General features: G+C 41.8%; 2 protein-coding genes across 4 annotated transcripts in view; one reads left to right on the plus strand and one right to left on the minus strand.

The window, feature by feature from the left end:
- Window positions 1-1,606: 1,606 nt before the first annotated feature.
- Senp8 (SUMO peptidase family member, NEDD8 specific) lies at window positions 1,607-16,100 on the minus strand. Of its 2 annotated transcripts, none has more exons than XM_005069329.4 (2): window positions 15,818-16,100; window positions 1,607-2,965 (listed from the first exon to the last, which is right to left on the minus strand). In XM_005069329.4, the coding sequence occupies exon 2, from the start codon at window positions 2,927-2,929 to the stop codon at window positions 2,264-2,266; it is 666 nt and encodes a 221-aa protein (XP_005069386.1). In that variant the 5' UTR covers window positions 2,930-2,965; window positions 15,818-16,100; the 3' UTR covers window positions 1,607-2,263. The 2 variants fall into 2 exon arrangements, with proteins under 2 accessions (XP_005069386.1, XP_012968257.1); XM_013112803.3 differs by lacking the exon at window positions 15,818-16,100 and adding an exon at window positions 5,124-5,184.
- Window positions 16,101-16,184: 84 nt separating this feature from the next.
- Myo9a (myosin IXA) overlaps window positions 16,185-22,912 on the plus strand; it is a 56,933-nt gene continuing 50,205 nt past the window's right edge. Inside the window, exon 1 of one of the 2 annotated variants that reach the window (XM_040730039.1) lies at window positions 16,185-16,609. The gene's annotated coding sequence lies outside the window, so the exon portion shown is untranslated. The remainder of the gene's footprint in view (window positions 16,610-22,912) is intronic. The other variant, XM_040730038.1, reaches the window with a different exon arrangement.

Here is a 22,912-nt window from a genome sequence, read left to right on the forward strand (position 1 = left end):
ATGTAGCTTGTGTTTGTAACACTTTTACCATCTTCCCCTTCCTGGCTCCAGGGAACTGAGTTACTACTTCTGTGATTGCTGACTGGCGAGGTTATTTTGGACCATGAAGGCTGCTGGGGTCAGGGTTAGAGGGGAGAAGTAGCTGAAATCGGTTTCAGTGGGTGACTCACATCTTTTTTTTTAAAGATTTATTTATTCCTGTGTTTTATGTATATGAGTGCTCTGTCTTCATGCGCACCAGAAAGAATCGGATCTCATTACAGATGGCTGAGCCATCATGTTGTCGCTGGGAATAGAACTCAGGACATTTGGAAGAGCAGTCAAGTGCTCTTAACCACTGAGCCATCCTACATGCATGCAAATTGTTTTGCTTGTTTTTTTTTTTTTTTCGAGACAGGTTTCTCTGTATTGCTTTGGAGCCTGTTCTGAAACTAGATCTGTAGACCAGGCTGACCTCTAACTCACAGAGATGCCCCTGTCTCTACCTTCCGAGTGTTGGGATTAAAGGCGTGTGCCACCACCGCCTGGCTACATTGCAAACTGTTATCAGGAACCTAATTAATGTGTGTTCCCAACTTTTTGTGTAAATCATTTGAAATAACTGAAAACATACCAATAGTGTTGTGGGAGACACTATCTCTTTTTAGTCTTGGTTCCATATTTTAAAAATTATGCTGTCGGCATTTTGAATTAAGTTTGAGAAAGGTGATTTTTCTTCCTTTATATTTAAAAAAACAAACTGGCTCTATGTTTCAGATCATTGGCAGTCTGAAGATTACCATAACCGAAAACAATTTTGCCAGATCACTGTGAAAGTTATAGCTTCCAAAAAGGAGAAGTGTGTCTAAAATAACAGCATATTTTGGTTAGTTATCAACTATGCATTTTAGAACCAAAGCATGTTCAATAAAAGGAGGGGATAGGTGCACACCTAACAGAAAAGGTATAGAAAAGTCATTATCAATCTGGAGTAGCCAATTCTTCCACTCAGAGCCAACCAAGATACACCACACACCATAGTGGGTTGTATGTGTGTGTGTTTTAAATTTGCTGCAGGTTGGGATCGAATCCAGGGCTTCCTGCATACCACAGCAGGTGCTCCAATTCTATGTTATGTCTCCAGCCCACAGTCATATATTTTAATGAAGATTCCCCCTCACTCCCCCCCCTCCCCAAGACAGGGTTTCTCTATGTTACAGTCCTGGACTCACTTTGTAGACCAGGCTGGCCTCAAACTCACAGAGATTTGCCTGCCTCTGCACTGAGTGCTGGAATTAAAGGCGTGTGCCACCATTGCCCAACAAGTTACCCTTTCTTTCTTTCCTTTTTTTTTTTTTTTTTTTTGGTTTTTCAAGACAGGGTTTCTCTGTGGCTTTGGAGGCTATCCTGGAACTAGCTCTTGTAGACCAGGCTGGTCTCGAACTCACAGAGATGAGATCCACCTACCTTTGCCTCCCATGTGTTGGGATTAAAGGTGTACCACCACCGCCTGGCATCAAATTCCCCTTTCTTATATTTTTGGTTGTGAGCTTAGCCTTTAATAGGCTGAGCCATCTCTACAGTCCAAGTTCCCCTTTCTTAAAGCATTCCAAGAATCAGATGAAAATGGGCTAAAGTCATCTTTATTAAATATTTGCAGATAGAAAGCCTTGGCATCAGAGAATGCCTTATTTTGGTAGCATGAAGGCCCTAAGAGGAGTTAGGCCATGATTCACTTCCAGCCAGATACTTCTCACTTTGGCTGTGTAACATTTTGGTTCTTCTGCTGTTTTTTCCATGCATGTCTTTAGATTCCATGTCATAGGTTTGCTTTAGAACATTGCTTTTCCTTTAGAATAAGCCAATGGAAGGGGAGACCAAAAGGAAATTAATTTTATAGCAACAAGAAAAAAGAATCTTACTTGAAACTGTATAATAATTTTTTTCTCAAGGTTTTGGTACATAAATTCAAGACATTTTCACAGAATGTACTGCTCTCTTCAGGGTTAAAGTGAAACTTCCCATTCAGATAAACGTAGAGGATGTTTTTAAAGAAAACAAAGAAGCAGGACTAGTAAACGTTCATCTACTAGTGGTTTTCCCTTAGGCACTGAGGCTGTCACCATAGGGAAGGGCAGAAGGAGAGGACTGCAAACTTCATAAGCATTCTTCAGTAGCTACTTCCTTTTCTTCAGCAAGTCTGGCAATTAGATCTTTCCATTCTCCCCTCTTCTTTGTGATGTATGTTGGGGTCAGTAGCTGCAGAAGGAGAGGACTGCAAACTTCATAAGCACTCTGCAGTAGCTACTTCTTTTTTTTCAGCAAGTCTGGCAATTAGATCTTTCCATTCTCCCCTCTTCTTTGTGATGTATGTTGGGGTCAGTAGCTGCAGTAGAGACTCTGGCTGTTGTCTAAAGAAGTTCTGACACAAGGCCTCAGTGTTACATATCACGTACATCCCACAGTCATAGCTGTTTTGTTGAGCTGGGGCTTTCTCTTCCACAAAGACCAGTTTGTCTCCTTTGCTCCCTAAGAAAGCCTTCAGTTTCTCTGCTACCTGCTTTGCATGGATTGAGTTGCTTCTGCTATGGGAATCATAATGAAAGAAGCTATTTTCATCCTGGAGATAAACCAACAAACTCCAGTGGGTACCCCCAGCTGACTGGTTAGAATTATCATTGATGGCTAAAAATAAAATTTTCTTGTGGGCAAGATCCAGGGGTTCAAGGAACATGGCAATCTCTGCAGGGCTGCTGGTGCACTTAATGAATTGGGTGACTTCGGGGCTGATGAAGCAGACACGGTCCGAGCAATCATGAAACTGACTATTGGCAAAGTATTCAAAGGCAAAACCAATAATATGGTCATTGAGCCAGCTTGGAGGATCCAATAGTGAGACATCCGACTGTCGCAGTAGACTGTCCATATAACTCAAGACTACAGGATCCATCTTGTATTGAGAAGGGCTTCTCAGAAATCCCAGAAGCTGAAGGAGAGTCAGAAGACAATATTTACTGTTGAATATGATATTAGGTTATAAAACAGTAGCTACTCTTACAGGATTACTGTAAAGATGACATATAATTATAAAGTCTTTATCAATAATTTCCAACGATGCTGACATAAGAAAACACTAAAGCTGGACAGTGGTGCACACCTTTAATCACAGCACTTTAATCACAGAGGCAGGAGTTTGAGGCCAGCCTGGTCTATACAGTGAGTCCCAGGACAGCCAGGGATATGCAGAGGAGCCCTGTCCTAAAAAACCAACCTAACTAATTAACTGACCAACTAAATTAATTCAAAAACATTAAAGAAACTTTAGCTTATATACTGGATATGAACAATTAGAATGAAAATGAAAAATCTCAGAGACAGTATAGAATTTTAGTTTTATATCTAAATGTAGAGATTGGTTAAAATTATAGCTGATATTTTGCCAAAAACCACGGCAGTAAACACATTCTAACTCTAATGAATATGTAGTCAGGTGTGGGGTGCATGCTTGTAATCCCTACACATGGGAGGGAGAAGCAGGAGGATCAGGAGCTCATGGTCAGTCTTAGCTACACAGTGAGTCTGAGGTCTGCTTGAGCCACCTGAGACTCTGTCTTAATATGATAGTGAATGGCCGGGCGTTGGTGGTGCACGCCTTTAATCCCAGCACTCAGGAGGCAGAGGCAGGCGGATCTCTGTGAGTTGGAGGCCGGGCTGGACCGACAGCCTCCAAAACAAAACAGAAACCCTGTCTCGTAAAACCAAAAAAAAAAAAATTTCTTCCTCTTTCCATAATAGAAAGTGATAATAGTGATAACTGTAGTTAAAAAGTATGGGAATTTCAAGAACAGAAAATTATGCAGATAAAATAATGCAAAATGAAACCCATTCCTCAATCTTCCCAGTTTTATGCATGGACGATGTTTTTGCTTATTTCACATCTCTCAACTTCAATATGTGGGATAAAGACTAAGTAGTGTAATGCTTATGATGTCTACCAGAAGTTCTTTTGACATTTTGATACATACTGGCATAGGCATCAGGGTTCCTGGCTTGAGCCTTAGTTTTAGCACTGATTTGCTTAAACTTTAATCCCAGCACTCAGGAAGCAGAGGCAGGCAGATCTCTGTGAGTTCCAGGCCAGTCTGGTCTACAGCACTAGTTCCAGGACAGCTAGAGCTGTTATACAGAGAAAGTCTGTCTTGAAAAACAAAAGCCAGGCATTGGTGGCACACACCTTTAATCCCAGCACTCGGGAGGCAGAGGCAGGTGAATCTTTGTGAGTTCAAGGCCAGCCTGGTCTACAGAGTGAGTTCCAGGACAGCCTCCAAAGTCACAGAGAAACCCTGTCTCGAAAAACAAACAAACAAACAAACAAACAAACAAACAAACAAAGCATTACATAGCTCTGCAGGTTGGCAAATCTTGGTTGGCCCGGAACTTCCTATGTAGACCAGGTTTGCTTTGAACTCAAAACAAATTCATCTGCCTATGCCTCCTCAGTGTTAGAATTAAAGGTGTGCATCAAGTAAGCCCAGAATTTAAAGAGTTAAAAAGTTGTATACATAATATTCACACTATCAACTAGATGATACTATAGTTACAATGAGAAAATCTGGCTAGCACTACAAACCAATTATAGTAAATGAAGGCTAGAAACAAAACACTCATTCACAATCACTTGTTTAAATAACAGGTTGGCTAACTTGGGGGAAACACAGAGAAGGTGTCTCATGGGATTAATATGCTTGTGAACAATCACGGCTGTGTAACAGGTAAAGTTGCATGTACAAGATGACTTACTTGAACCTACAGACTCAACTGGGGTAACAGTTAACTGCTGTGCACTAGCCTGACCTCAGCAGAACTAAAACCACAGATCAGGAAGAGGACCACAGGCAGATTGAAGGACTGTAACGAAGCATAATATAAGAACACAGAATGATGGCACAAATTTAACCACTCCTAACTATTAGATCGATTATTTTTATTGTTTGGTTATACTACAAAGTCATACAAATTTGATATAACTAATTTCATGTAATCAAACAACACAAAACTGTACACAAAGTTGGGCATGGTGGTGCACATCTTTAATCGCAGCAAACCAAACCAAACTCATAAAAAACTGTACACAAAAAAAATACCTTTCAGGCTGGAGAGATGGCTCAGAGGTTAAGAGCACTGCATGTTCTTCCAGAGGTCCTGAGTTCAATTCTCAGCAACCACATGATGGTTCACAAACATCTATAATGAGGTCTGATGCCTTTTCCTGGGGTACAAGCATGTACACAGATAAAAAAACTGTATGTGTAATAAATAAATAATTTAAAAAATACCTTTCAAGAAAAAAATGTTAAAGTAAAATGAGGTGACTAACTATGTGTACAAGGCAGTTTTATATAGACACCATGTGATAATCTGAATGACTTAAAAAAACAGTATAAGGCTGCTTAGGAGAAACTACATGTATTTTTGTATGCACAGAATGCTATGAATTAAAAGATTAAAAATATATTGTGAGACCAAGGCTCTCTTCCTAATTAGCTCTGGGTGGAACTTGCTATGTAGATCAGGCTGGCCTGAAATGTATGGCAATCCTCCTAGGTTTTACTAAGACAGAATAACATTGCTAGAAGAGCAGCTTGGTGGCAGTGCAAGAGAACGGGTGGGGAGGGTGGGGGATGGGGGGAGGGTGGTGCCAGAATAACTAGAGTTCAGACAAACTTGAATCAGGAGTGAAGTTAACGAGGCATAGAGCACATTGGCTATGCGTGAGCCACAAACTTGGCTCTAAGCTTTTTGAAAGCTAACAAGAGTTAAGTTAAATATTCACAAAGTCCATAAAGTAAAAAGAAAATGCTTACTCAGGAGAGGTAACATCATTCTTTGTATTAACATTTAATAGTTTGTTATTTTTGTTGTTTTGTGTTTTGAGTCAGGGTATAACACCGTGACCCAGTATGACCTGAAACTTGCTATGTAGCCCAGGCTGGCTTCAAACTCACAGCAATTCTGTCTTAGCCACCCATGAGTTGGGATTATTAGCATGAGCTACCATTTCAGGATTCTGATAGGTTTTTTTTTTTTTGTTTTGTTTTGTTTTTTGAGACAGGGTTTCTCTGTAGGTTTGGAGACTGTTCTGGAACTCTCTTTGAAGACCAGACTGGCCTTGAACTTACAGAGATCAGCCTGCCTCTGCCTCACCAGTGCTGGGATTAAAGGCGTGCGCCACCACTGCTCAGGGATAGTTTTTTTCCCCTAAGAGTTTCTCATGAAAGAAAACATGATACACCACAATTTTTATGTTCCACATCATCTTTATGTTCAAATAAAATTGTTTAAAAAATGATTGTTTTTGTTTTTTACGAGACAGGGTTTCTCTGTATTGTTTTCTAGGCTGTCCGTCCAGCCCAGCCTCGAACTCAGAGATCCGCCTGCCTCTGCCTCCCGAGTGCTGGAATTAAAGGCGTGCACCACCACCGCCTGGCAAAAAATGATTATTTTAATATTAAGCTTGAGCCTTTAATTCCAGCACTTGGGAGGCAGAGGCAGGCAAATCTCTATGAGTTTGAGGCCATCTTGGTTTACATAAGCAACTGGCTCACAACCATCTGTAATGAGATCTGATGCCCTCTTCTGATGTGCATGAAGGCAGAACACACGCATGCACACACGCACGCACAAATAAATATTTTTTAAAAAAGGGGCTGGGTGGTGGTGGTGCATGCCTTTAATCCCAGCACTCAAAAACAGAGCAGGAGGATCTCTGTGAGTTTGAGGCCAGCCTGGTCTACAGAGTGAGTACCAGGATAGACTCCAAAGCTACACAGAGAAACCCTGTTTCGAAAAAACAAAAAGCAAAACAAAAAAAGGAGTATCTTACTATAAAGGGGAACGGCTAGTCACATGTGTCAAGCCAGGCTTCTGGACCATACCTCCCTTTATACTAGCCTGTGGGTTGCAACCACTTTGGGGGATCACATATTAGATATTGTGTATATCAGATATTTACATTATAATTTATAACAGTAGCAAATTATAGTTATGAAGTAGCAATGAAATAATTTTATGGCTTGGGGTCACCACAACATGAGGAACTGTATTAAAGGGTTGTAGCATTAGGAAGGTTGAGAACCACTGGTTTTAACACCAATAACTACAGCATAGGGGTGAATGTCAGGATATATAACTTGGTAAATACCTGAGCTGTCTAGCTGTTACTTATCCATGACCCCCAGTTAATTGCCAGCTAGGGACAGAAGTCTGCAAGAAACGTACCTCAATAGACAGTTTGCCTCACATTGAAGGAAGAGACTACAAGACTCTACATGGTGTTCAGTCTGTCACCACTTATCACCTAACCATCTTCTAACCTGTGTTTATACTCCATCTAGTTCCACTTTACTGCAGTCACACTTAAGAGTTTGGATACTTAAGAAACTTATTCTTACTTAGTTTTTTTTTTTTTTTCTTTTCGAGACAGAGTTTCTCTGTTTTGTTTTGGAGGCTGTCCTGGAACTTGCTCTGTAGACCAGGCTGGCCTCGAACTCACAGAGATCCCCATGCCTCTGCCTCCTGAGTACTGGGATTAAAGGTGTGCACTACCAACACCTGGCTACTTACTTGTTTGTTGAGGCAAGGTTTCATGTAGCCCAAGATGGCCCCAAACTTAGGTTGATCCTCCTGCCTTAGCCTTCTGAGTAATGGTATTACAAGCATGAGCTACCATACCCAGTGAGCTCACATTTTACTCAAATAGTTTTTGTGGTCTGGGGATTGTTCAGGGGCAGAATGTTTGCCTAGCATGTACACAGTCCTGAATGTGATCCCCAACACCCCAAAATGTGGGGAAAGTTTTGTGTTTTGTCTGAGTTTTAAAACACCCAGTATGGCCGGGCGTTGGTGGCGCACGCCTTTAATCCCAGCACTCGGGAGGCAGAGGCAGACGGATCTCTGTGAGTTCGAGGCCAGCTTGGTCTACAGAGTGAGTTCCGGGACAGCTTCCAAAGCCACAGAGAAACCCTGTCTCGAAAAACCAAAAAAAAAAAAAAAAAAAAAAAACCAAAAAAAAAAAACAAAAAAAAAAACCCCAAACAAACAAAAAAAACAAACACCCAGTATGGTGGTTGGAGGGATGATCCATTCAGCAGTTAAAAGTGCTTACTGCTCTGTCAGAGGACTGGAGTGCAGAACCCAGTGTACACACTGAGTAGCTCACAAATGTCTTTAGCTCTAAGGGATGTCATGCTCACTTCTCTGCACCCTTGAACACTCGCACAGGCAGACAGACACACATAGACACAGACAAATTTTAAAAAATCAAGCGTGTAGACCAAAGATTGATTTTTATATAGTATGACTATGATAGTTTAACTCCCTGAATTCCAATGAAAATAGATCTAAACTAGGCTTAGGCCAAACCACCCTAGCCAAGAAAACACTCTAAACATTCAACCTAAACACATTTTGTTCTGTTACTCATCAGCTATATAACCATATATAACCTTAAATAAATTACTTTTATTAAGTCACAATTTCTTCTTTTGTAAAGTGAGACTATTAATAGACAACTTTTATCATAGATATTTGTCACTGTAAAATGAAGGGCAGATGGTTCAAAAATAATATTTGAAAATAAGTTGATATTTACAAGTATTAGAAGATTAGGTCTAGCTAGATGTGGTGGCTCACGCCTTTAATCCCAGCACTCGGGAGGCAGAGGCAGGTGAATCTCTGTGAGTTCGAGGCCAGCCTGGTCTACAGAGCGAGTTCCAGGACAGCCTCCAAAGCCACAGAGAAACCCTGTCTCAAAAAACAAAACAACAACAACAACAAAAAAATCATACATATATAAGAATGACCCAGTACTTGGGAGGCAGAGGCAGGCAATCTCTGTGAATTCGAGGCCAGCTTGGTCTACAAAATGAGCTTTTTAATCTCAGCACTAGGGAGGCAGAGGCAGGTGGATCTCTGTGATAATGACGCTGAATTAACTCCACTGTCATATATTATATTTGCTTATGCTTAAAAAAATCTTCAGTTAGTTCTGTGTGTCTTTTCATTCCAACTCCTTTTTTTTTTTTTTTTTTTTTTGAGACAAGATCTTACAATGTAGTCCTGGCTGTTCTGGAACTCTGTATGTAGACAGGGCTAGCCTTGAAATCACAGAGATCTACCTGCCTCTGCTTCCCAAATCTTCCCAAATGCTGAGATTAAAGGCATGCACCACTATGCTTAGCCTTCAGTCTTAACTTCTTTAAAAACATTAAAAATTACATTTCTTATTTAGTGTGTGTACAGGGCTATGCATGTCATGGCATGTATGTGGAAGTCAGATGAGGACAGCTTTTGGGAGTTGGTTTCTTCTTTCCACCAAGTGACTTGGGGATTATACTCATAGTCAGGCTTGAAAGCAAGTGCCTTTACCCACTGAGCCATCTTGCCTGCCCCTTGGTTATGCTTTGGATCAGGAATATAGACCAGATGATCCCTGGGGATTTATTCTAACACTGAAGCTTTCCATTTGCTGTTTCATAACTAGAAATAGCTATCAATGACTATGGTGGTATAGGCCTGTAGTCCCTGATGCTTGGAGGCTGGAACAACAGGTAAATTAAAGGCCTGCCTGGACTACAGAGAAAGTTCAAATCAAGCCTAGACAGTTTAGCAACTTAATTTAATTAATTTTATATAGCCTTTTTTCTTATCGAGCTATAGGTCTCTTGGAATATGAAAAATTAATGCAAGAACGTTTTACATTTTAGACAGATCAAGCAGTAAGACAATTTTTTGTATGTGGTATATATGAATGTATGTGTGCTGTTCATGTCTATGTATGTATGTGCACATATGTATGTGTGTGGGTAGAGGACAGAGGTCAATGTTGGGTGTTTTCCTCAAGGGCTTGTCACCTATTATTGAGAACCTAAAGTTCACTGACTTGCCTACATTGGCTGGCTCGCAAGAACTAAAGATCCTCTTGACTTTTCACCAAGTGCTAGATTACACTGTGCACCACTACACTTACTGTTGTACTTTGGTGCTGGGGATTTGAACTCAGGTATTTGTGTTTCTGTGGCAGGTGCTTTACTGAGTCATCTCCCCAGTCCAAGAAGGCATTTTTTTTGTTAACTTATTTTTACATTCCAATCCCAGTTCCCTCCCCCTCTCCTCCTGCTTCCTCTACTCCCCCATCTCCTGTCTAGTCCTTGGAGAGGGTAAGGCCTTCCCTAAGAAGTCTACTAAGTCTGTCCCATCATCTTGTTAAGGTAGGACCAAGGCACCTCTCCACCCCCAACACCCCTGTGTCTAGGCTGAGCAAAGTATCTCTCCATATAGAATGGGCTCCACTAAGCCAGTTTGTGTATTAGAGTTAGAACTTGGACAGACAGTTGTGAGCTGTCATGTGGGTATTGGAAATTGAACCCAGGTGCTCTGGAAGAGCAGCCAGTGCCTTAATGGCTGAGCCATATCTCCAGCCCCGGATTAGGAATTCAAGATCAAGTTCAGCTACACAGTGAATTCAAGACCAGCCCGGGATACATGAGATCTCTTTCAAAAAAAAAAAATCAGGAAAACTCCAGGCAACTAGTTGCTTACACAGTACTGGATCAAGGTTGAAGCATATATTAAGTAGGGCTAAATCTTTTGAGTTACTTAGTTATTAATGTAAACTCAAAAGTTGTTACAAAAATAATGTTGAGAAAATGAGCTAAGGCTAGAAATTCCTGTTTATCAGACCACTCTGAGAGGGTTTTATTCATTGGCTATCACAGAGGATAGGACTACGATTTTCAAACCTATAATATAGATACCCAAGATAATAGCTATAATTGAGACAACTGAGGGTTTCTTGGTGCCCAGAGTATACAGTACCTTATAACAGACAATTATGGGAGAAGTAGCCATTTAATTGGAAGTCACAGAAAGGATTTATGGAAAATTTCTTCAAGCAATAAAGTTCTAAAAAGCTTCAATAGTTTTAGTGTTATTTCTGCTGTCAGATAGTCTTGTTCCTGCCCCTAACCTGACAAAGGGACAGAGAGCCTAACTTTACACTCTATAGATCTTGAGGGTTTTTTTGTTTTTGTTTTTTTGAGACAGGGTTTCTCTGTGTAAGAGTCCTGGCTGTCCTGGAATTCACTTTGTAGACCAGGCTGGCTGTGAACTCAGTAAGATCTGCCTGCCTCTGCCTTCCAAGTGCTGGGATTAAAGGTGTGTGTGCCATCGCCACCTGGCTAGAGCTTGAGTTTTTAGTCTGTGTTGACCACATCTCCACTCGAATGGCTTCTGCAACCTGTGATGACAGAGTCAATACAGGTTAGTTCTGCTGAAGAAGCCTTCCCAGAGAACCCGGCTCTGGAAGTTAAGGAATTTTACTCATTATGATTAGTCATACTGAACCACCACATTCATAATTTGACTATAAGTAATAAGCACATAATTTGGGTACTAACTGGATTTTAGCAGTCAATTGGTGTCTTCAGGAGATAGATTATCTTGGCCTTGAGGATCTTTTGGTAATGAGTCTTACTTATCTTAGGTATTGAAAGGATTGGCAAGAAGTGTCCTCCCATCTTACTATGGGTAAGGTTTGACCTTGCTTAGCTTCTGAGATCAGATGAGATCTGGTTCCTGGAGGGTAGTATGGCTGCAGGTGACAAACAGGTGTCCTGACTTCAGGTTCAAAATGAACCACACACATGTACAGATGCAATCTGATCAGGAAGCTGTTATTACTATCTCTGAACATGTGGTTAGGTTATTACTTTACAGACGGACTAACAATATTAAAGGCTAAGTTTATCGATTGAACATACAAAGTACGAGTTGACCTACAAACTGGGGATATACTTTTTTCCAATCTAGTTTTGTTTCTTTCCTTCTGTTCATCTTCCTGTCTCTTGGTTTCTTTTGAGACAGAGTCTTACTATGTAGTCTAGGTCAGCCTCAAGCTCTCTGGGATCCTCCAGCTTTACCCTCTCAAGAGCTGGGAGTATAGACATTCAATACTCTATTGAGCCTCAAGAATCAATGCAATTTTTCAAGATTATTTTATAGTCATTTCATTTTTACCCTACCATCCCCAAACAGGGTCTTGATATGTTCCATGTCTATCCTACTTGCTTTGTAGATCAGGTTGGCCTTCAACCCAGAGATCTGCTTACCTCTGCCTCTTAAAGGCTGAGATTAAAGGCTTTTGCCACCACTCCCAACTCTATCTTCTCTTTTTGACAATTAACCTAGGCATTATTCTTCATTAATTTCTTCCAAATAGAACTGTAACTATATTCTTACAAGCTTTAACATCTCAGCCGGGCGTTGGTGGCGCACGCCTTTAATCCCAGCACTTGGGAGGCAGAGGCAGGTGGATCTCTGTGAGTACGAGGCCAGCCTGGTCTACAAAGTGAGTTCCAGGACAGCCTCCAAAGCTACAGATAAACCCTGTCTGGAAAAACCAAAACCAAAACAAAACAAACAAACAAAAAACCCAAAAAAACCCAAAAAAACAAACTTTAACATCTCATTATTTTCCAGATGAAGCAGAAGTAACAGCTTAGCATACATATTTTCCAACAATTGCTCCAACTTACCTTCCAGAATAATTTTCTAGAATTGCAATTACATATATATGCATCCAAAAACTTACTGCCAATGAAGGTTCTGGCTATTAGGGAACAGTGGGTTATTATCAGATTAGTTGTTACCCCAGGGGTAAAGAAGGAACAGAAAAGTAACCACTTCCTTATCCTCATCCTAACCTATCATTTTCCCCAAACATGGATCTGGTGTGCCATAGTCTTACTTAAAACTATTATACTTCGGGCCAGGCATTGGTGGCACATGCCTTTAATCCCAGCACTTGGGAGGCAGAGGCAGGCAGATCTCTGTGAGTTCAAGGTCAGCCTGGTCTACATAATGAGTTCCAGGACAGCCTCCAAAACAATACAGAGAAACCCTGTCTCAAAAAACAAAACAAAACAAAAACAAACAAACAAAAAACTATTATACTTTGGTGTTCTGAAACTGGGGATCCATAGAGTAGGATGTGCTTAAAATGTAAGGGTTCTAAGACCTTGGACTGGGAAAAAAATGTGTTTTTATTCTCAATTAATTCTGGCTCAAAGTTAACATTTTCTTCAATAATTATAGGCAATCACTGTATTATTAGCAGTCTTTTTTGTCACTAAAAATCTGATATTTTTACATCGTATTAAAGTTGTTGCAGGTATCTCAATATAATTTATATTCATTACTCTTTTGACATTATATAATTAGACCTGTTGCTACCTGTTAATGCATAAAGTACATCTGTAACTATACTACATATTTTAAGGCGTTTAAATACTTTCTAGTTCTATGTATTTTATTGTATACATTTAAATGGATTTTCTGAGATCAGGTTGACAGAATCTAGATTGTAAGAGGCTAAGACTAAGAGTTTTTGCCATTTATATTTATAAATTGCTTAAAGTAGATAACGTAAGTCCTGTAACATGGAATCCAGGGCTCCTCATAATATGTTCACATTTTATGATTTTCATCTTTTCCCCACCCCTATTCTTTATACTATGCTGTAGCCATATCAGATAACACTCTTATCTAGAGGCAGATAGACAGGTTTTTTTTTTTTATTAACCCTAGTTAATATACAGCAGTCATGCTTTCTTGGGCTTTACCTCATAGAGCTCTTTTCTGACTGCCAAGTTTATTATTCTTTGTTTAAAATTCTGTTTACTCTAATCATCTGTGATTTTAAGAGGGCTGTGTTTTAAACATCTTTATATTTTGTTCTTAATAAATGAGCAAGACACTTAAAATTGTCAAGGCAGAATGAGTATACAGGAATGTCTAGGGGAGTGGATCAAACCGTGGATAGTTCTTGAGCTCTAACTGTACATAGCACTGTGCAGTGGTGGCATACACCTTTAGTTACAGCACTTGGGAGGTGGAAGCAGGAGGATCTCTGTGAGTTCGAGGTCAGCCTGGTCAGACAGTGTTAGATCTAGGACAGGCAAGGCTACACAAAGAAAGGCTGTCTCAAAAAACAAAACAAGCTGGATGGTGGTGACGCATGCCATTAATCCCAACACTAAGGAAGCAGAGGCAGGAGGCCGAGTGAGTTCCAGAACAGGGTCCAAGCTACAGAGAAACCCTGTCTCAAAAAAAACAAAAACAAAAACAAAAACAAACAAACCCCCCAAAAACCAAAAAGGGTGTGTGTTACATCTGGTTTCATTAAATTGTTTGTTTAAAAAAACAACAAAACAACAACAAAAGACTGGACATAACTTATAAAACAAGAGGAAGGGGCAGTAACTGAGATGGGTCTGATTAAGTCTGGAGATGGGAAGCAGAACTGGCGGCCAATGCAGAGAGGATCTGAAAGCTTATGCCTAAGCTACGGGACAAATTCAAGGTATGCCTGTCCCTGTTACAAAAAGCAAAAGCAAAAAGCAGAAAGGGCTGGGGATACAGTTCAGCGGCAGAGCACAGTCTAGTATGCACAAAGCAGTAGGCGCAAACCTCCTGGCTACATCTTCCCTCCCACGCACACGGAACAGTGTGGACTGGAAAGGCAGCAGCCGCTTCCCTTCTCTCAGTTCCCAGAGCAGTCATTTCATTCTCTCAATATTCTGCTCAAGCGTCTCATCTTATCTTCAGCTCTTTGTTATCCAACTCCCTCAACTTCTTGTCCGTTCCCAGTTCCCATCATTACTTTATCCTTATTATTTGTACACGTTTTAGGGGGGAGCACAACAGCATTAGTTTTACTTAAAAAAAAAACAAAAAAACAAAATCCAGGTGACTCTAACGGACAGGTTTGGTTCTATTGTTATTTTCTACCCTTCCTCACCCTCCAATCATTTACTTTCAGGTTCCATGTCAAACCTTCACACCCCACCCCCCGACTGACCCAGAGCCTAGCGCTTGTTCTACTGAGCTAAATTATTCTTTTTTTTTGAGACAGGGTTTTACTATGTATCTCCGATAGCCTGAATTCCCCCAGGCTGGGTTGTGTCGGCTCCCAAATGTAAGGAATAAAAGTGTGTTCTACGACATCTGCCTTTTTTTTTTTTTTTAATTGGCTCAGACAGGCTTCCCATTTGGCGATCCAACTGCCTTATTCTTTCAGGAACTGGGAATACAGGCCAGCCAACTCAGGTAACCCGTTATCTTTTAAGAGAGCCTTTGCCCCTACATCTGGTTCGCCATTTCCCTCACTCGTTCTAGTAAGTTTTTTTTTTTCCTTGTGATCAAGATTTTGCTATTGACTCCAGGCTGGCCTCAATAGTCTGGTTGCTTTAATCGGAAGGTTTCTATTAGTAGATGACAATCCTCTTGCTTTTTACTCTTCTAGGTAGCTGTCGCACGCTTTTTTGTCCTCGCCATCCTCATGGCCATGGTGCTTCTCCCATTTTTTCTGACCAGTTACGGGTTCTAATACAAGTTCTCGATAGACTTGAAAGCCATGGGGGGGGGGGGGAGTCATCCTCTGCAATCACGGACTCCACAGTTTGTGTTGAGATCATCCCGTGTTGTTTTACTGTGTTACCATCACGGCGCTTCGAAAAACTGAAGTTACTTCACTTCCTTTTGGTATTCTGGGACTTACAGTATAGAAGCAACTTACTGAAAAGTCTGTGGAATGAATGGAAAGAAATACTTGGACTCGGGGGCGGGGACAGGTGGGGGGAGGGGCGCGCGTGTGTGGAAAGGGACGGCGCGGGGAAATCCAGCCGCAGAATGGGGAAGGGGCTCCGATACGCCAGGAGTCTGCGTGGACCGCGAATTTCCACAAATTCAGACAAACCCAAGTAGGGAGGAGGCTTCTTACCTATTCCTCAGGCCTCACCAACCCAACCAGCCTTCAGGAATCTCTGTGCTGGCCGGAAAGTGAGAGTTAAGGTCGCAAACTCAGAGTTTGCCTCTCCAACCTTACGACATTTCTATTTAGAAGCAGAGAGAGACTGTAAAGAAGAGTTCATAGCACGGCCGTAAAGTGAGGGAGGAAAAGGGAGGCGGAGCCACTCGGGGGTGGAGGAAACGGGGCGTGTCTGCGCAAGCGCAAGCCTAGCGCTCCAGTGGCGTCACGTGCGGAGGCGGGGCCGGGCGGGGCCGTCCCGAGCTTGGCAGCAGGGGGCGTGGGAGGTAAGTGCGCGCGCGCCGGTTCGTCTGCTGCTGGAGAGTCGCGCGGGGCGGGGCCGCGTGAGCGGGGTCGGGGGCGCGGGCGCGCAGGCCCAAACCAACTGGGGACGCGGAGGCAGTTGGCGGTGGCTGACGGAAAGTCCTGGCAGGACGGGGTGGGACTGCGGCGGAGATACCCTTCCCATAGGCATAAGCGGAGAACGCGGTTGAGGCGGCCGTCCCAACGCGTGCTTTCCTAGGCGGGGTGCGGCGGGGGATGTGCCTGCCCAGCCCGGGCGGAGTCTCTGTGACAGGGCGGGGGATGCGCGGACGCCGCTCACTCGGACCCTGAGGCGGCTGGGCCCACCCTCGTGGAACCGTCCGACCCCCGGCGACCTCGGCCTCTGCTGTTTTTCTCCTTCCTGACCCTGGAAACCGAGGGTGGGAAGCGGCTACCACAGAAGAGGAAGGGGCTGTGGTGGCCACCGCGGCACAGCCCGAGGTAAGACCCGCCCCAGCGCCCAGCGGCCCTGCCGCCCGGCCTGGCCCGGCCCACGTCTCCCGCTCGGCTCTTTGGCTCCCGCGGGCTGCCCAGCCCCGCCCCGGCGGAGACGCCCCGCGAGCGGCTCTGCCTCTAAAGCCTCGCGAACGCCCGAATGCGGCCCGAATCCCCCTCTAGACTCTACCTTCTCCTATCTTTCATTGAGCAGACGCCGCTCTGTGTACCTGCGGCCGCGGAGATTCTTGTCACTGGCCCCCCTCCTCCTGCTAGAACCCTTTTAGACTCTCTTAGGACTCTGACTGTAGCCTCTAGACTCCGTTACGTGTGAACGGATACCAGTCCCGGAGCCACGGCCACTAGTGCTTCCTAACCCATTGCAATGTCCCAGATCTTCGTTTCTCCTACCAATCAGCTGCCCCAACCTTCCTAGGGACCCTTCCGCAGCTTACTTCCAACCGTGTTGGCTAGCTTTCCCCCCTCACCCATCCAAGCTTTCAGATAGCCCCAATGTCATGATGCTGTTACCTCTCTGGTCAGTCCTTCAAATCACCGACCTGGTGTACCTTCCCTAGAAGACCACTCCGTAAGCAAACCTTGTTACCCGTTTTCTACCCAATCGGGAGCCTTTTTTTTTTTTGGTTGAGAAGAAATTTCCGGGAAAACTTGAAGAGGTTATTTACTTAGTCCAGTGTATTCACTCCGTTGGATTTTAAGGGGTCAGACTGAGACCCATGTTTGAAGCCTTTGGGCTGGCTGCTGAAAGGGAAAGAGTGTGGAAGCCCAGAGAGGGAGGGTATGTGTGCCATTGCAAGGGCCAGCTGTTTGCTCCTCATCTTGTCTCTAGTAGAATGATAGAACCAGTCTAAATCTGATGCGTTAGGGGCTTCTGTGAGGATTAAGTTGCATTACACCAATGAAGATAAGCAAGTCTCCATATAGTATTTATCTCACCTCTTTGTAGATTTATACAGTTACATAGGTTTTATCTAGAGGAATTTTGAATGTACTGATTTTGAACTTGTTAGGAAATCAGGATTTATAGCTATTCATAAAAACCTGAAGACTAAGTCATTTTAGTAATTTTTTTTTTTACCAACCGGTGCTGCTGTCTTCTCCAAGGAGCAAGTGTAAATATCATTCAGTGTTGAAGCAGTTACTAACAGCCTTCTCAGTAGTAGTAGAATATTGAGTAAAATGTTTGTTGAAATTATATTCCTGAGATGTCAAGAAGGAAATGAAACGTTATATTAAGTGTTAAGTATATAATTTTAATGTTGATGCAAGGGTGAGGGATAATAAGATCTTTGTAGTTAGTACTTAGTTTTATTTTTCATCGTGCGTGTGTTTGTGTGTGTGCCTTCATGTATTATAGAGAGAAAAAATCAGTTGACATTATAGGTACTAATCAGATACAGTTTAAAAGTCAAAAGTTTCAGAAGAATAATGTAGTTTTAAAAAAGTTTCTCTTTGTCTAGTCTCTAGCCACTCATTTTCTATTTTTCAGCTTCTGTAACTGGTATGGGGTGATACTTCCAGCATTTGCAGACATATCTACTTACATTCTTTTTTTTAAAGATTTATTTATTTTATGCATGAGTGCTCTTTCTGCACGTATGCCTTTATGCCAGAAGAGGTGGCTGTGAGCCACCATGTGGGTGCTGGGAGTTGAACTGGAAGAGCAATCATTACTCTTAACCTCTGAGCCATCTCTCCAGACCCCTACTTACATTCTTTGTTTTTTGTTTGAGATATGGTTTCTCTGTGTAGCTTTGTAGACCAGGCTGGTCTCAAACTTACAGAGATCCACCTGCCTCTGCCTCCAGTGTGCTGGGATTAAAGGCGTGCGCTCCTGCTGCCACCACCACCACCACCACCTGGCTAAAAACAATATTTAAAGCACATACCTAGATTGAGTTCTTTTCAAAAGTTGTAGTAGTGAAAATCACAACCTAATGTGTGATGTTTTACTAATACTATTATTGTTTTTAAGATTTATTTTTATTTCTTAGACTGTGTCTGTGTGTACTTATGTGCATGTGAGTATGTAGAGTCAGAGAGCACGTCAGAGCCCACTGAAGCTGGAGTTAGAGGCAGTTAGAGCAGTTGGACACAGGTGCTGGGAACCTTAGTAGGGTCCTCTGCAAGAACAAGATGATCTTTTAACCTCTCAGCAATCTCTCCAGCTCCACTATTACTACTTTTTATAGTAGGGTCTCAGGTTCCTCAGGCTGACCTTGAACTCCTTAACTACCTCTGGAATGCTAGGATTGCACGAACGAATGTGCTACCATGTCTCTTTAATGCAGTGCTGGAGACAGTTTACCAATTGAGCCATGTATCCAATCCAGTTATTTTTGTGAGATTGTGTTTTGTCATTTGGCCTTGTTGGCCTAGAATTCTCTATATAGCCTAGGCTGGTCTGAAACTCTTGAGCATACTAAACCTTCAGATTAGAGGTGTTACCACACAGGGTTAATGTATAACTTTCAAACATTTTTTTTCTTCAGTTAATTTAGTGGTATGCAGTTTATGAGGAGATGGTATAAATACATTTTTCCCACTTGGTTTTTCTTTTCTTTTTTTCTTTTTTTGGTTTTTCGAGACAGGGTTTTTCTGTGGCTTTGGAGGCTGTCCTGGAACTCGATTGGTAGTCCAGGCTGGTCTCGAACTTACAGAGATCCGCCTGCCTCTGCCTCCCGAGTGCTGGGATTAAAGGCGTGCGCCACCAATGCCCGGCTCCCCCTTGGTTTTTCGAGACAGGATTTCTCTCTGTAACAGTCATGGCCAGTGCTGGGATTAAAGGCCACCACCACCCAGCCTTTGTTTTTTTTTTTTTTAATTTGATGGTGATCTTGCTGCATTGTATATGACTGTTGATTATGTCTTGAATTCCTGGGCTCAGTTGATCTTTTTTCTTACCTCAGCTACCTAATTCGGTAGCTGGAACTACCAGTGTGCACCATTATGCTCAACTAAGCAACATGCCTTAGAAGATTCTAAATATAACCAAAGTAGAAATCAGTAATGTAAGCCCATCTTTTCTCATCACTTTGGATTTTGTAGATTTATTCAGTCCTCATTTTTATTCTCTCTCTCTCTCTCTTTTAATTGTATATGTATATGTCTGAGAGTGTCAGTGGGGGCCAGAAGGCATCACCTCTGAAGCTGCCTTATAGGCAGTTATAAGCTGCCTAATGTGGGTGCTGGGATTTGAATGTATATCCTCAGGAAGAGTGACAAGTGCTCTTAACCATTCAGCCGTCTCTTCATCACCTTAGTCTTTAATATTTTTAAAGAGGTTCAAGAAGTTTGAGAGTAAGTTGGCCAAGAATATTAAGGTTTTTAAATTGAATGATTAATTTTTTAAGATATATTGTTAACAGTTTGAAGTATACAGTCAGACTTTTTAGACACTTAAAAATACATCTACTTGAGTCAAGCATGGTATATAGACCTATAGTTCCATTGCTTGGGAAACTGAAGCAGGATGCCAGTAATTCAAGGCCAGCCAGGTTAAGTAGAAAGATTCTGTCTCAAAAGAGAACAAATCTCAAAACAACCACAAAACATACTCCTCAACCAGCAAAAGCACATCAGTTTAATGTATTGATTTCTACATCTACAAAGGCTGTCTAGAACTCTTGTCTTTTCTTTACACCTCTGTAAATCACGTGGTAATAGATCTCCACATGGTGTCACATTTCATAAGTATTCCAATCCAAAAAATAAAACAGAACCTTCTCTGCCTCTTCCCCACAAAAACTAGGAACAGAGCAGACAGAAACTGCTACTCAATTTATCTTGATTTGTTATCTTGGTTAATGCCAACCCTCTATTCTCATGAAGTTTTCAGGAACCCATGAAAACCATCTTTTATTCTACTCAGCCATACTACCAATATCCAGTTTGTCATTATGTCTTGCACCTTCTTTATCATATTTCACATCTTTCTTGTTCCTTTTCTTCTGTATTCTCTTTCTTTTAAATAAACTCACATGCCTTTTAGGCTTTTGTGATGCTTTCCAAATGGTCTTCTTGCTTTCTGTTTTCTGCTGTTTGTTTCCCCATACTTTCTTTGCACTGCTGCAAAAGTAAGTGTTCTTTTTTTTTTTTTTTTTTTTTTTTTTTGGTTTTTCGAGACAGGGTTTCTCTGTAGCTTTGGAGGCTGTCCTGGAACTCACTTTGTAGACCAGGCTGGCCTCGAACTCACAGAGATCCGCCTGCCTCTGCCTCCCGAGTGCTGGGATTAAAGGTGTGCGCCACCAACGCCCGGCTTAAAAGTAAGTGTTCTAACTATTAGGTTCTTCCAGTTGCAAGGAAGAGACTCAGGTTACCTTCAGTAGTAGTTAAGGAATGCTTTTAGAAAGCAAATATGTACATGTAGAGGGAACCTAGGAAAAATGAGACACATTGACTTCAAGAAGAAAAGGAACCTATAAATTGGAAATAGAAGACAGGTTTCACTTTAATTTTTGGCAGTGCTGTGAATAGAACTCACGACCTTGTGCATGCTAAGGAATCACTCTACCACTGAGCCATACCAAGACATAGGTTTTACGTTAGCTTAGTTGCTGCTTTATTATTTTTGCTTAATCCCGTTCTCCTATCTTTTCCTCTTCTGTCTTATAGCTTCCATTTATTCCTCATTTCTGCCTTTTGTAACTACCATGTCATTACCATGCCAACACCTTACTTCCTAGCTGTTGTCTTTTATTTTTTTTGGAGACAGAATTTCTCTGTGTGTAGCCCTGGCTGTCCTGGAACTCGATCTGTGCCCAAGCTGGCCGTGAACTCAGAGATCCATCTGACTCTGCCTCCCAAATACTGGAGTTAAGGTCTGTGCCACCACTACCCAGTGGCTGCTGTCTTTCAAACTTCAAATCTTGAGCTAACTCCTTTGCATTCTAGAACTTTCTGATTTGAATGCTTATGAAAAAAATTTCTTTGACTCACTTTGTTTGCTCTTTTTTTTTTTTTTTGCCTTCTTCCTAGTGGTTGCTAGCTAGCATAGAGTGACCATTCTTGGCTATCCATATTGATTGTGTAGTATGTGTACATATGTGTGTGTGGCAGAATCATGTTAAAAGTATGGAGTGGTGTGTAGGCTAGTTTCTACAAAATGGGATTATAAGTTTGGAAGGCAACGTCATTTACATGATACTAATGCACATTTTAATTGTCCTTTCCAGTTGAAAGATCCTCAGTGCTTTCTTGTTGCTTTCAGGATAAAGTTTAGGTTGTAGCATGGTGTGTCATCATGCATCATGCATCATGTTTTTAGCTTTGTTTGTTTGTTTGTTTGAGACAGGGTCTTCCTATGTAGCCCTGTCCTGTAATTCACTATGTGTACCAGGGTGGCCTTGAAGTCACAGAGATCTGCCTGCTTCTGCCTCTTGAGTGCTGGGATTGTGTGTTTTTGAGACAGTCCTTGAACATGGACTAGCTTTGAACATGGGCTAGCCTTGAACATTGACACATTCTCCTACCTCAGTGGCCTGAGCTTTCTTTTTGCTGTCTCCTTTGAATTCTTTAATGCATTTTTACTGAATTTAGTTTCCTTGTCTACACGGTCTGTTTCCTTTCAACCCTTTCCTTGCTTGGCTAGTTCCTATCTGACCTCCAGGATTCAGTTCAGGTATATCTATTTTAGGAAGCTTTCTTTTAACTCCTCCTGGATTAAAGTGTGTATGTCTGTGAAAGCCCTCTATGGAAGTCACCTAATTATTTGTCTATTTTCCTTTCTAGGTTTTACTTTCTTTGTAAAGGGGATAGTATAAGTACTATCTATATAATAACACAGGCATTTAGATTGGAGATTGCTTATTTTGTATGTGTGCTTGTAGGCACACATGGGCTTTGTGTAGGTTAGAGGACAACTTGAAGGAGTCCTTTTCTTCTACCCATGTATGTTCTTGGGGGTTAGAACTCAGGTCATCAGGCTTGGCAGCAAAGGAGCCCATTTTACCAGCCTATTTTCTTGTTTTTATTTATTTAGAGACAGGGTGCAAGCTGGCCTTGAAATCAAAATCTTCCTGTTATTGTCTCTCTAGTGTTAGAATTATAGGTCTGTATTTAAACACTGTAAGCTTCCCATGAAATTGTAACATTCTGATAAAACCAGTGTAAACTAAACATATATTTAATATATATATATTATATATATATAACTAAGCCTGGTAATGCCATAGGTTAGTGACACAATACTGCTGTTGTACCATGAGACAGTTCAACTGTTGTAAATTGGCTGTTACAAAAAAGTACATATATAATAAAAGCTCAGTGAGTTTTCATCAAGTGTATATA

This window comes from Mesocricetus auratus, unplaced genomic scaffold (assembly GCF_017639785.1).
Source record: "Mesocricetus auratus isolate SY011 unplaced genomic scaffold, BCM_Maur_2.0 Super-Scaffold_100022, whole genome shotgun sequence".
NCBI lineage: Eukaryota > Metazoa > Chordata > Mammalia > Rodentia > Cricetidae > Mesocricetus > Mesocricetus auratus.

Bases quoted from the DNA above. Each gene is read 5' to 3' on its own strand.
- Senp8 (XM_005069329.4), bottom strand. From the start codon at position 2,929: ATGGATCCTGTAGTCTTGAGTTATATGGACAGTCTACTGCGACAGTCG.